The sequence below is a fragment of the Hippoglossus hippoglossus genome, chromosome 15 (genome assembly GCF_009819705.1).
Source record: "Hippoglossus hippoglossus isolate fHipHip1 chromosome 15, fHipHip1.pri, whole genome shotgun sequence".
NCBI lineage: Eukaryota > Metazoa > Chordata > Actinopteri > Pleuronectiformes > Pleuronectidae > Hippoglossus > Hippoglossus hippoglossus.
Genome location: NC_047165.1, coordinates 473,929 through 488,928, shown reverse-complemented (window position 1 = coordinate 488,928; position 15,000 = coordinate 473,929). Strand labels below are relative to the sequence as shown.

Here is a 15,000-nt window from a genome sequence, read left to right as displayed (position 1 = left end):
GTGATGATGATGATGATGGTGAGGATGATGATGATGATGATGATGGTGAGGATGATGATGATGATGATGGTGAGGATGATGATGATGATGATGATGATGATGATGGTGATGATGATGATGGTGAGGATGATGATGGTGATGATGATGATGATGGTGAGGATGATGATGATGATGATGGTGAGGATGATGATGATGATGATGATGGTGAGGATGATGATGATGATGATGATGATGATGGTGAGGATGATGATGGTGATGATGATGATGATGATGATGGTGAGGATGATGATGATGATGATGGTGAGGATGATGATGATGATGATGATGATGATGGTGAGGATGATGATGATGATGATGGTGAGGATGATGATGATGATGATGGTGAGGATGATGATGATGATGGTGAGGATGATGGTGAGGATGATGATGATGATGATGGTGATGATGATGATGATGATGATGATGATGGTGATGATGATGATGGTGAGGATGATGATGGTGATGATGATGATGATGGTGAGGATGATGATGATGATGATGGTGAGGATGATGATGATGATGATGATGGTGAGGATGATGATGATGATGATGATGATGGTGAGGATGATGATGGTGATGATGATGATGATGATGATGGTGAGGATGATGATGATGATGATGGTGAGGATGATGATGATGATGGTGAGGATGATGATGATGATGATGGTGAGGATGATGATGATGATGGTGAGGATGATGGTGAGGATGATGGTGATGATGATGGTGATGATGATGGTGATGATGATGGTGAGGATGATGATGATGATGATGATGATGATGGTGATGATGGTGATGGTGATGATGATGATGATGGTGAGGATGATGGTGATGGTGATGATGATGATGATGGTGAGGATGATGATGATGATGGTGATGATGATGGTGATGATGATGGTGAGGATGATGATGATGATGATGATGATGATGATGGTGAGGATGATGATGATGGTGAGGATGATGATGATGATGGTGAGGATGATGATGGTGATGATGATGATGATGATGGTGATGATGATGGTGAGGATGATGATGATGGTGAGGATGATGGTGATGGTGATGATGATGATGATGGTGATGATGATGATGATGATGGTGAGGATGATGATGATGATGATGATGATGGTGAGGATGATGATGATGATGATGGTGATGATGATGATGATGGTGAGGATGATGATGATGATGATGGTGAGGATGATGATGATGATGGTGATGATGATGGTGAGGATGATGGTGAGGATGATGATGATGATGATGGTGATGATGATGATGATGGTGAGGATGATGATGATGATGATGGTGAGGATGATGATGATGATGATGATGATGGTGAGGATGATGATGATGATGATGGTGAGGATGATGATGATGATGGTGAGGATGATGGTGAGGATGATGATGATGATGGTGATGATGATGGTGAGGATGATGATGATGATGATGATGATGATGATGGTGAGGATGATGATGATGATGATGGTGAGGATGATGATGATGATGATGGTGAGGATGATGATGATGATGATGATGATGATGATGGTGAGGATGAGGATGATGATGGTGAGGATGATGGTGATGATGGTGAGGATGATGATGATGATGGTGAGGATGATGATGATGATGGTGAGGATGATGATGATGATGATGATGAGGATGATGATGATGATGATGGTGATGATGATGGTGATGATGATGGTGAGGATGATGGTGAGGATGATGATGATGATGATGATGGTGAGGATGATGATGATGATGGTGAGGATGATGATGATGATGGTGAGGATGATGATGGTGATGATGATGATGATGATGGTGATGATGATGGTGATGATGGTGATGATGATGGTGATGATGGTGATGATGATGATGATGGTGAGGATGATGGTGATGGTGATGATGATGATGATGGTGAGGATGATGATGATGATGGTGAGGATGATGATGATGATGATGATGGTGAGGATGATGATGGTGAGGATGATGGTGATGATGATGGTGATGATGATGGTGAGGATGATGATGATGATGGTGATGATGATGATGATGGTGATGGTGATGATGATGGTGATGGTGATGATGATGATGATGATGGTGAGGATGATGGTGATGGTGATGATGATGATGATGGTGAGGATGATGATGATGATGGTGAGGATGATGATGATGATGATGATGATGGTGAGGATGATGATGATGATGATGGTGAGGATGATGATGATGATGGTGAGGATGATGATGGTGATGATGATGATGATGATGGTGATGATGGTGATGATGATGGTGAGGATGATGGTGATGATGATGATGATGATGATGATGGTGATGATGGTGATGATGATGGTGATGATGGTGATGATGATGGTGATGATGATGGTGATGATGATGATGATGATGATGATGGTGATGATGATGGTGATGATGGTGATGATGATGGTGAGGATGATGATGATGATGATGGTGAGGGTGATGATGATGATGATGGTGAGGATGATGATGATGATGGTGAGGATGATGATGATGATGATGATGATGGTGAGGATGATGATGATGATGATGGTGATGATGATGATGATGGTGAGGATGATGATGATGATGATGGTGAGGATGATGATGATGATGATGATGATGGTGAGGATGATGATGATGATGATGATGGTGATGATGATGGTGAGGATGATGATGATGATGATGATGATGATGGTGAGGATGATGATGATGATGATGGTGAGGATGATGATGATGATGATGGTGAGGATGATGATGGTGAGGATGATGGTGAGGATGATGGTGAGGATGATGATGATGATGATGATGGTGATGATGATGGTGAGGATGATGATGATGATGATGATGATGATGATGGTGAGGATGATGATGATGATGGTGAGGATGATGATGATGATGATGGTGAGGATGATGATGGTGAGGATGATGATGATGATGATGGTGAGGATGATGATGATGATGATGGTGAGGATGATGATGGTGAGGATGGTGAGGATGATGATGATGGTGATGATGATGGTGAGGATGATGATGATGATGATGATGATGATGGTGAGGATGATGATGATGATGATGGTGAGGATGATGATGATGATGATGGTGAGGATGATGATGGTGAGGATGATGATAGACGTCCACCTCAGACTTTTTGACACATGAGCTTTTGCTCTCAGAGCCACCAGATGACTGGGCTTGATTAGAGTCATTAGCTACGTCAACAGATTGAAATTCTTGCTTCAACATCATGCGATATTGCAAGCTCTTAATCTCATCCTCCACCCAGCCCATCTTGAATGCTGGCAGCATGTTTTCTCTCTTTTCGAGCATGCCTTCCACTCTTGTAGAGAGTGACTGTATCATGTTCTGGATGAGGGGACGACATGCAATGAAACCTTGCGTAGCCGTAGGCTCGAAACTCTCATCCAATAGGCCATTCAAATCATTCTTCAGCTGGGAGCCGGGAGCCCAAGGAATGTGTTCTCCTGAAGGATGTTCAGGGCAGAGGCTAGGGGGCTCATCACATTCACAAACTTGTGTATGAAGTCGATTTCTTCTGGAGTGAATCGACGTAGGCCAAACTCGTCACAGACGGTGCAGGAGGAGTCTGTCATATCCAGGATCCGTAGACAGACTGGCCTGGGGAATCATAGTTGCTATTTTAGACAGTCGCTGCATGGAGAGGAACATAGAGTTCCAACGTGTATCATTTGGTGTTCCAAAGCCAATCCCAAGCTTTTCCTCAACAACATCGGAGGCTTTTGGACATAGAGCAGATGCCTCTGGAAAGACGGGCCTCGTTTTGTACTGTCGATACCTTTCCTGTGTCTTTGGGAACCAGATTTAAGGTGTGAGCCATGCACCTTCTGTGAGGTGGAAGGCAAGGATCCTCTAAATCTGAGAGAGGCTCAATCCCATCCTCCTCCCCTGAGCTCTCACTAGCAGGGCCAGATTCCTCTGATGCATCTTCTTCAGTTGCTTCATCAGCTGCATCAGTAATGGCAACACTCTCTCCAAAACAGTTGAATGCTTTAACAAAATTTGAAACGTTGTCCGTCACAGTGCACACAATTTAGTTTTGAATTTTAAACTCCTTACACACATCTGCCAGCACATCGTATGTGTGTGCTCCTCGGACACGGCGGCACACAAGGACTGCTGACCTTCTCTGTGATATATCATTTTTGTCCAGCCAATGAATGGTAATGCCCATAAATCCTTTGTTGACAGCTGACCAACAATCTGCTGTTGTGCAAACATGGTCAATATCAGCAAGTTCAGCTTTCAGGTTACTGATAACCTCACTGAATTCTTTATGGAACAGTCCCTGAACCTTCCTGAAGGCACACGGCTGCCTGGTTCACTAGTCTGATGAAGGAGGAGCCACTTTACTCAGAGGCTGTGAATCTCCAACAATGTAGTCAATTACGAGTTTGTCTACCTGTTGCTGGGAACTCGTACCCCTGAAGGTTTGGGTCATTGGGCTGTTGGCAGGGGTCTTGGTCTTTTTTTGACTTTCAATGACTTGGAGCTAACTTCTGAGGCTAGCTGGATGCTTCAGCTCCACAGGCCGGTTTAACTTAGATGAGGCTGACGTCCGGACTTGCTTTTTCAGCGCAGGACACAATTTGCACAGAAAGGTGAGATTGTTACTGTCTGGATCTTTATCAGACAGTTTGTAAAAATCCTGCAAATAATAATAAGGTGCATCGGATGTAGTCGCTGAGTCTGCGTCTCTGCTTTCACTTGACATGTGTATATGAGACCGAGAGCTGTTGTCTTGGAATCCGTTGCTTGTTTGGACGACGTGTGTGTGCGATGAATCCTGGGTAACGAAGTGCGGAGTCGAGTTAGTCGGTTTAGGTTCGGCTACATCGCGGAAATGTTCCGGGCACTGAGCAGCGACATGATGCAAGCGTTCGATTTACACAGCGTCTCTCCTCAGGAGGAGGAAACACTCCGTCACGTTTCAGCTGGAGCTCAGATCACAACACTGACACACACACACTCATACACACAGACACACTCATACACACAGACACACTCATACACACAGACACACTCATACACACACACACACACACACACACACACTCATACACACAGACACACTCATACACACACACACACACACACTCATACACACAGACACACACACACTCATACACACAGACACACTCATACACACAGACACACTCATACACACAGACACACTCATACACACAGACACACACACACACTCATACACACAGACACACTCATACACACACACTCATACTCATACTCATACACACAGACACACACACAGACACACACACACTCATACACACAGACACACTCATACACACAGACACACTCATACACACAGACACACACACACACACTCATACACACAGACACACTCATACACACACACTCATACTCATACTCATACACACAGACACACAGACACACACACACTCATACACACACACTCATACACACAGACACACACTCATACACACAGACACACTCACACACACACACACTCATACACACACACACTCATACACACACACACACACACTCATACTCATACACACAGACACACTCATACACACAGACACACTCACACACTCATACACACAGACACACTCACACACTCATACACACATACACACAGACACACTCATACACACAGACACACACACACTCATACACACACACACACAAACACTCATACACACAGACACACACTCATACACACAGACACACTCACACACACACTCACTCATACACACACACACTCATACACACACTCAGACACACACTCATACACACTCACACACACAGACACAGACACACACACACTCATACACACAGACACACACACACTCATACACACACACACTCATACACACAGACACACTCATACACACAGACACACACACACTCATACACACAGACACATACACACTCATACACACAGACACACACACACTCATACACACAGACACATACACACTCATACACACAGACACACACACACTCATACACACAGACACACACACACTCATACACACAGACACACACACACTCATACACACAGACACACACACACTCATACACACAGACACACACACACTCATACACACAGACACACACACACTCATACACACAGACACACACACACTCATACACACAGACACACACACACTCATACACACAGACACACACACACTCATACACACAGACACATACACACTCATACACACAGACACACACACACTCATACACACAGACACACACACACTCATACACACAGACACACACACACTCATACACACAGACACACACACACTCATACACACAGACACACACACACTCATACACACAGACACACACACTCATACACACAGACACACACACACTCATACACACAGACACACACACACTCATACACACAGACACACACACACTCATACACACAGACACACACACACTCATACACACAGACACACACACACTCACATACATTACTGATTAAATCTGATCATTTGATTTTTTCTTTCCAGAGTTGCCACCAACCTGGTCAGACGACTGTGTGACAGAGGTAACACGCACTTCTTATGCAGACTCACTGTGACTGCTTTTATTCCACACAACTGTATTTTTGTATATAAATATACATTTCTTGTAAAATTCTTTACATTAACATTAAAATTCTTCATGTTATTTTCAGGAAATCCTCCAGACGCTCTGATCTTAGAATCTCCGTTCACCAACATCAGAGAGGAGGCCAAGAGCCACCCGTTCTCCATGGTAACACACACACACACACACACACACACACACACACACACACACACACACACACACACACACACACACACACACACACACACACACACACACACACACACACACACATACAACATGCAACACACACATGCAACTAGGGCTGGGGCCTACTCGTCGTATTGAAGGTGGCTGCGCACAAAGCGTGGACCATGATCTTCTAGCATTGGTCTCCAGTCGTGACGCTGTCATCAGACGCATCAGATGTGACCGAGCGTTTCTATTCGAACCTGCGCAGCCTTGTCTGTCTTCACGGTGGTGAATCCTGGCAGCGCACGATAACAAATAATCAACAGGTGCAGCCCTACATGCAACACACTACACACGCAACGCAACACACACACTACACACACACTACACACACGCAACACACTACACACGCAACACACACGCTACACACGCAACACACACACTACACACGCATGTTTGTACTTCTATCTTAGTGAGGACACTCATTGGCATAATGATCCCCTATCTAAACCGGATTCTAACCAGGTCTAACCACACCAGGTCTAACCACACCAGGTCTAACCACACCAGGTCTAACCACACCAGGTCTAACCACACCAGGTCTAAACCCTCAAACAGTCCATTAAAGATCAGAAAGTGAGGACCGGCCAAAATGTCCTCACAAAGACATTTGTACAAGAGCACACACACACAACAGGTGTGTATTTGACGTGTGTGTTTCTCAGGTGTACAGATACCTGCCTGGATTTGATTGGTTCTTCCTGGACACCATCACAGTGAATAACATCCACTTCGCCAGCGATGAAAAGTACGTGACCTTTGACCTCTGAGCTTTAGTTCACTGCAACTTATTCAGAAAAACCTTCAGACTCAGGAACAATTTAAAAGTTGAATCTTTCAGGAGAAACTTTCTTTATGAACTTCAGGATCTTTAGTTTCCGCTCTGGAACGTTTGGTTCATTTTGTGACGCTGGACGCGTTGAACCCGATGAGACATCAGAGCGTTTGACCTTTGACCCGAAGCTTCTCTTCACAGCATCAAGATAAAAACACAAAGTTTTACTTTGTAAGAATTAACAAAACCTGGAGTCTTGTCAGAGCGGCCTCTGGTGGTCATCAGAGGAACTTTAACGTCTATAAATTCCACAGCTTGTAGTCGCAGTGCCCCCAGTGTTTGTCAGTGTTACTACAGCCTGAATGTGTGTGTCCGCAGTGTGAATCACATTTCCTGTCCAGTGTTGATCCTCCACGCTGAGGACGACTCTGTGGTCCCCTTCCATCTCGGCAAAAAGGTACAAATACAATTTAATAATCACATTAAAGAGTCAATTCATTTATGATTTATAGATCGTTCAGTTCTACTTCTTCTTCTTCTTCTTCTTCTTCTTCTTCTTCTTCTTCTTCTTCTCTTCTTCTTCTTCTTCCTGCAGCTGTACAACATGGCGTCTCAGTCTAAAAGTCTCAGAGGACACAAAGTTCACTTTGTTCCGTTTCCGTCGTCTCTGAAATATAAACACAAGTTTATCTACAGGAGCCCAGAGCTGCCACACATCCTGAGGTACAACACCACACAAAACTCTACACAACACAATCGCAGCAGTCTGACTTCATAGGACATCCTCTGATTTGTGGTTGTTTGTAGTTCGGAGCCTCACTCTCTGTCTTGGTTTCCAGTGATTTCCTGGGACCAGCTGGTTCGTGGCCCAGTGAGAAGACGACGGACGATTCAGCCTGAATCTCTTCTTCTCTTCTTATTCTCTTCTCTTCTTCTTCTCTTCTTCTCTCTTCTCTTCTTATTCTTTCTTCTTCATCTTCTTCTCTCTTTCTTCTTCTTCTTCTTTCTTCTCTCTCTCCTTCTCACATCAGTTTGTTGTGAACTGAACAAACACACGATTCCTTTCTCTGTGATCATTCCTCACGCACCAACATGGAGTCACGGTGATTCCACCACGTCAGCGAGGAAACATCTGCTTTTATCTTTTTAATATTTCATCATCGTAGCCTGAAACAAGACGGAGCTCGATTCTTTACGATCTGTGGGATTTATTTTGTTTTCTCTTAGTTAGTTTCTGTTTTTACTTTTCAACATCTGACCACGTCTTATTCTCCCGTCAGGTTTGTTTTTAACAATCTCTTCTCAGCCTGTTATGACTTGAATTATCGATTAAATATTTCTTGTTTATGTCGCTGTCTGGTTTTATTTGTGGTTTTGTCTGAAACAAGAACATAAACATTCTGAGAAACAGAACTTAATGAAAACTGCGTCGGATTCGTGTTAAGCAAACACTGATTCTGAATGAACACCATTACCCATAAGACACCTGTGAGGCATTTAGTTCCTGTAGTTTCCAGTTTGACTTGTATCATCAAAGTTTGAATTTCAACCATTTTTTATGAAAATATATTAGATCATGAAAATCTGAGTTTGTTCTAATTCACTTTAAAACAACTGAACTGAACTCAGCTGTAATCTGACATGAAGTCAGAGGAAGGAAACTAAGTTTAACATCTGAGAATTAAAATCCTTCTGACCTGAAATTGAACTTTAAATCTGACGTTAGTTACTAGTTAGTTGCTGTTGGTGGCGCTAGATGAAAAGTCAAGATTAAGATTCATGTTCAGAATAAACAAGCGTCTGAACAAAATCTAACTATTTCACCTCCTGCTGCTTCTGGACGTTTTTAGGTCGATTCAGTTTTCTTGAACAAATTTTTCTTTATTTAAAAACAAAGACAAAGACAGTTGATTAAATAAACTTTATTTAAAGGTCAGAAGTTGAAGTTGTGAAGGACGAGACTTGAGGATATAAAAGTTGAATTCACCCACCAGAGCTTTTAAAGACAAACGTTCAGAAACAGCAGAGTCACAGTTTCTCTCGTCTGAAGTTATTTTGACTTTTGGCACAAAAACATTCAAACATTAAAAATCCTCCGAACAAACGAGTCACGAGAAAATAACAAAGCGTTAAAACCCAGAGTCTGAACCTGAAGTGAAACCGGAGCGATCACGTGTCGGAGTGTTTCCACGAGGTCAGAAAACGAGGCTGGATCCACCTGAACAGGACGCAGCGTGTGATTGGACGGTCAGAGCGGTCACATGACCCAGGTGCAGGAGTGAGGCCCGACAGCTGCAGGTGGAGAGCAGGTACCACTGACTCCGCCCACTGTCAGCTGAGAGCAGCGCTTCACCACCTGCAGGTGTCAGGCTTCACGGAGGTCAGAGGTCAGAGCGAGGATCATAGCCATCCTCAACATTCAGAATCCTTTCAACATAAAAGCCTTCAGTGTCCCTTCAGGGTCTCGATGTAGTGGAACGTCGCTCCGAGAGCCCAACTGGTCTCCACCTGCTTGATGGTCCTCGCCAGCTGCAACACAGGTGTGACATCATCAGTGACATCACAGACATCCGAGTCAGAGTTTGACGAAGGTGACGTGACATCATCGTCGTCATCACAGTTAAAAACATCTTCAAATGAATTGTGGGCTCTGATTGGCTCAAAGTGTCGTCACCTTCAAGTGTTTGTGTGGAGGAAAGCCGAGCTCCTGCAGCAGGACGGACACGTAGACCAGGTCCAGGCAGAGGAACGGACTCGGATGGACGGACTCTCCGCCGCACACTGACACGTCATGTGATCAATTCAAATCAAACACATTCAGCTAAATGTACAAACTGAACATCGGCAAAGAAACGATCATGTGAAGGTTTAAGATCTAATAACAAATATGAAATCTATTGAAATAACAGTGAAATGCTCAAATAATCCTAAAACAGATCAGGTGAGAACACACTGACGGGGCGGAATTTAAATTTGATATTATTTATGTTGAAAAGCTGAATCAATGTTTGTGTTTGATTATAGATTATTGATTAAAGCTATTATTACACATCAGATCATTAATTATACTGAAATAATGAAATTCTATGAATAACCTGATGTCTCATAGGTGATAATTAGTCATTTCTATGAGGTGTTTTTCTCCATGTCACTGTCTTTGCTGTTGTGTCTTATGTTCACATATATTTCATACTTGTACTAGAAGGTAAATGTTTGCTGAACCTTCTTCTGCTTTGTTATTTGTCTATTTCTGTTAAACCGGAGCCAAATTCCTTGTATGTGTACACACACGGCCAATAAAGCTGCAGTTCAGATGATCCACCGCCAGGTGGTGCTATCTCACCTCTTATTGCTGCATCCATGTAGTCGGACACTTTGACGGTTCCCCCTTCTTCTCCTCTCAGACACACACACACACACACACACACACACACACAACACACACACACACACACACACACACACACACACACACACACACACACACACACACACACACACACACACACACACACAGTGTGTTAACTCAGCGACAGGACTCATTCATTGGTTAAATCCGCAGGCGAAGGTTGACAACACAGAGCAGGCTATCGTCATGACAACATTATGTTGAGCTGCTGGTTACTGACGACTCTGCCACAGGGGGCGCTGACGCACACGGAGCTATTGGCTGCTGTAAACATCGACTTAAAACTACAGACTGAATCTTTGAGAACATTTAATTTAAAGTTGGTGTTATTATATATTATTATTGTATCATTGTTGATTAGATGGTTCTCTTACCGATCACTCCGAGGTCGACGGCTCGGTCGTAGTAGAAGGAGAAGGCGTAGAAATCCACGTCAGCAACTTCAGACGGCTTCGTCACCTTCCTGTACAGAACCTTCTCCACTTTGGTGCGACACGCCTCGTACAGCGGTTCCCCTGAGACACAAACACAAGGTTCCTCCATGACGGGGCACTGCACAGCCAACCAATCACCACGCAGTGTGCACTTTACCTGCCTTCTGTCCCTTCACAGTGTAGACGACGTCAGCATGCTCCCAACTGCCAGAGTACTCTGGAGCAAGGCAGGGGCTGACCAGCTCAGTGCTGCCCCCTACTGCACACACACGCACACACAAATGAAATATACATATTAAAACTTCAGAAGAAGACGTCTTCGTCTTCAGAGTGAATTCATCTCATGTTGCTATAGAATCTTAGTCGTCAGGTGAAAAACATTAACTTCACCATCAGGGGCGTAGCAACAGGGGGGGGGGGGGGGGGGGGGGTCTGAGAACAGCTGAGAAGATCTTTAAATTCTAAAATCGCAGAAATGTGGACGGAGCTAGAAGTCGAAATGTGAGATGAGAACGACCTAAAAATACAGAATCCATCTTTGACAAACATTTATTTAACATCTACTTGATGACCAGGGAACGATCCAGATAATTTGGCTTCACTTTTGGGAATCGTCATGTCGTCCATCTATATTTCCACCTCATCAGCCTCAGACCAACACGATGTTTTTATCTCTGTGTTTGGTCTCCACCACCTCCTGACAGGAACATCAGGTTTATTCATTATTTATTATTGATCCCGTCAGAAATCTGTTTGCATGAAGGTTAAGTTCAGGTTTTGTTGAAACAGATTTTCTACATCATCTCCATCCAGTTTGAGTTCAGGTGGAGCAGCAGCATCAGGAGCTTCATGTGGACACTGACTGAATGTTGTTGTTTTGTGGTGCACAGCCAGAAACACACATCGTCAGCTGAGTGGATCTGAGCTGCAGCTTCTTACAGGAGCCAAATCACAGCAACAGCTGGCAGGCAAGGAATTAATCTTGTGTTATTAAAAGATTAGATAATGGCTTATTTATCTGACGGGGGGGGCGGGGGAGAGGCCTCTAAAAGGCAGATATGAAAGCAAATTGAAAAACAAGAAGAAGAAAAAAAAATAAGAGTAAAAATGTGGATTGTATACGTACGGGGGGAACTGTCGACGCCCCCTAAGACGGCGAGACGAGCCGACATCAGACCCAGACCCAGATAACTGTGGAGACACGACGTCATGTGTAAACGCTCTGATTGGCTGAAACTGGTCCATGTTTCTACTTCCAGATTCAGTTCCTCTTATTTAACCAAAAACTGAATACATGTCATTTTTTAACAATGAGCTTGTGTGTGTGTGTGTGTGTGTGTGTGTGTGTGTGTGTGTGTGTGTGTGTGTGTGTGTGTGTGTGTGTGTGTGTGTGTGTGTGTGTGTGTACCTGTGAGTGTAGACGGTGTGTGTAGTGTTGAACATCTGGAAGGATCTGATGTCGTCTATAGGTGAGGTCTGGATGGTTTTCTGCTCAGAGAGAAACAACATCATCACGACATCATCACACATCTGACATCATCACACATCTGACATCATCACACATCTGACATCATCACACATCTGACATCATCACACATCTGACATCATCACACATCTGACATCATCACACATCTGACATCATCACACATCTGACATCATCACACATCTGACATCATCACAGTCATCACCTCATCCTGAGGACTGAAGGTGATCTGAGTCGACCCCCCCGCCCAAATCCAACATCCCCACTGTGGGCGAGCCAGCACCATGAAGACCGCCTGAAGAGAGAGAGAGAGAATAGTCCAATAACAGGTGATCACTGCGCACACACTGCGCACACACACACACACACACACACACACCACACACAAACACACACACAACACACTAAACAAACACACACACCACACACACACACACACACTAAACAAACACACACACACACACACTACACACTAAACAAACACACACACTACACACTAAACAAACACACACACTACACACACTAAACACACACCACACACACACACCACACACACTAAACAAAACACACACACTAAACACACACACTAAACAAACACACACACACACACCACACACTAAACAAACACACACACCACACACTACACAAACACACACCAAACACACACTAAACACACACCAAACACACACTAAACACACACCAAACACACCACACACTAAACACACTACACACACTAAACACACACACTAAACAAACACACACACACCACACACTAAACAAACACACACACCACACACCAAACACACACACTAAACACACACCAAACACACACCACGAGAACAGAATGTGTGTCCTCACCAGTGAGGAAGTTGACCGTGATCCAGGCAGAAATCCCTGAACACAGGAGATCAGAGATCAGTTCAACATCTTATGCTTCAGTCTGAACCACAAAACTTATTTCAGAATAAAGTTTCTCAGTGTTTGACAGGGAAGATGACAGATTTTTACTTGTTGTAAAACATTATATTGAGTTTATAGATTAAAAAACCAAAGTAGACGTTAAATAAATGTTTGTAAAGATGTTTCTGTCGTTTCAGGTCGTTCTCATCTCTCTGATGTTTGTTCGTGTTTCTGATCCGTTTGGTTTGAATCAGTTATTGATGATATAAAAACAGGCTGAGACGTGATGATTGACAGCTGACACTGACTCAGGATTGGTCAGGTGAGTGTATGGGCGGGACCTTATACCGCGGCTGTACAGTCGGATTATGTCATCACCACAAGATGGCAGCGTTCGTTTCTGAGATATTTCACGTGGTCGTTCTTTATTTACAGTCTTTGGTTTGACCTGAGTTTTTCTTAGAGGAAAATAAGTTTTACATTTTCCTTTTAACCATTTTAAATCCCATGATTCTTTTCCAGAAATGTTCGAGGAGATTGTGAAGAATCACAAACGTTACTTAACGGTTATATTAATAAACCTTCTCTCGACAGAAGGTTGATCATGAGGCAGAGTTCTCGTTCCTGACCTTCAAAGTAATTTAAACATCAGTCGTCTAAAATAAAGACGTGAGAGCAACATGTTGAGCTAGTGGACGATCTGTTATTCAGGTCAACTCAAAGACGACATTAGTGTCTATGGCAGAATGTTTGCACTCAGCTGCTGCATGCATTAGTGCCTTTTACCAGCGACCCCTGACCTCGGCCACAGGCAGAAGTCCATGATTACTGGGCCTGATAGAAACTGTATCATAGGAGCTTTACCATAAAACTCTGATGCGGAGACACTAAGAAGCAATTTTCAAACAAAACAAACAAGAGACTTGGCTTTAGGTCGGGAGCTCAACACCGGCACTTAGCACCCTTCCGCCCCCAGTAAACCACTCAAGAGATCTGCATTAACAATAAGTCGCTTCGATTCAGGACGCTCGCAGGGTAATCTCAAGCCGCGGATAAGCATCCAGGGCAAGAATAGCAAAATATCTGAGCG

At 43.7% G+C, this 15,000-nt stretch overlaps 3 protein-coding genes across 7 annotated transcripts in view; 1 reads left to right on the top strand and 2 right to left on the bottom strand.

Annotated features, from left to right (window-relative positions):
* The window catches only part of LOC117775186 (lysophosphatidylserine lipase ABHD12-like), a 19,072-nt gene extending 10,037 nt beyond the window's left edge, over window positions 1-9,035 (top strand). For 2 of the 5 annotated variants that reach the window (XM_034608108.1, XM_034608109.1), the window contains exons 9-15: window positions 6,597-6,634; window positions 6,764-6,863; window positions 7,254-7,270; window positions 7,543-7,657; window positions 8,063-8,141; window positions 8,280-8,407; window positions 8,524-9,035. In XM_034608108.1, coding sequence (XP_034463999.1) covers window positions 6,597-6,634; window positions 6,764-6,863; window positions 7,254-7,270; window positions 7,543-7,657; window positions 8,063-8,141; window positions 8,280-8,407; window positions 8,524-8,584 — 538 coding nt within the window. In that variant the 3' untranslated portion in view covers window positions 8,585-9,035. The remainder of the gene's footprint in view (window positions 1-6,596; window positions 6,635-6,763; window positions 6,864-7,253; window positions 7,271-7,542; window positions 7,658-8,062; window positions 8,142-8,279; window positions 8,408-8,523) is intronic. The other 3 variants (XM_034608111.1, XM_034608110.1, XM_034608112.1) reach the window with 3 other exon arrangements.
* A 778-nt stretch (window positions 9,036-9,813) lies between these two features.
* The window catches only part of entpd6 (ectonucleoside triphosphate diphosphohydrolase 6), a 49,244-nt gene continuing 44,057 nt past the window's right edge, over window positions 9,814-15,000 (bottom strand). The window contains exons 14-16 of the mRNA XM_034608104.1: window positions 10,359-10,465; window positions 10,134-10,213; window positions 9,814-10,076 (exon numbers count right to left, since the gene is read on the bottom strand). Of these exons, the coding sequence (XP_034463995.1) occupies window positions 10,073-10,076; window positions 10,134-10,213; window positions 10,359-10,465 (191 nt within the window). The 3' untranslated portion in view covers window positions 9,814-10,072. The remainder of the gene's footprint in view (window positions 10,077-10,133; window positions 10,214-10,358; window positions 10,466-15,000) is intronic.
* On the bottom strand, window positions 10,630-13,940 carry LOC117775190 (ectonucleoside triphosphate diphosphohydrolase 6-like). The gene is made up of 8 exons (XM_034608116.1): window positions 13,869-13,940; window positions 13,216-13,305; window positions 12,936-13,015; window positions 12,654-12,718; window positions 11,685-11,786; window positions 11,468-11,608; window positions 10,979-11,083; window positions 10,630-10,709 (listed from the first exon to the last, which is right to left on the bottom strand). Exons 2-7 carry the CDS (start codon window positions 13,294-13,296, stop codon window positions 11,031-11,033), a joined length of 522 nt encoding a protein of 173 aa, XP_034464007.1. The 5' UTR covers window positions 13,297-13,305; window positions 13,869-13,940; the 3' UTR covers window positions 10,630-10,709; window positions 10,979-11,030.

Excerpts from the sequence above, each read along its gene's own strand:
- LOC117775190 (XM_034608116.1), bottom strand. The coding sequence starts at position 13,296 with ATGGTGCTGGCTCGCCCACAGTGGGGATGTTGGATTTGGGCGGGGGGG. Across the intron at positions 12,719-12,935 it reads CACACCGTCTACACTCACAG|TTATCTGGGTCTGGGTCTGA; the intron begins GTACACACACAC and ends GTGTCTCCACAG. Across the intron at positions 11,609-11,684 it reads TGTGAAGGGACAGAAGGCAG|GGGAACCGCTGTACGAGGCG; the intron begins GTAAAGTGCACA and ends TTTGTGTCTCAG.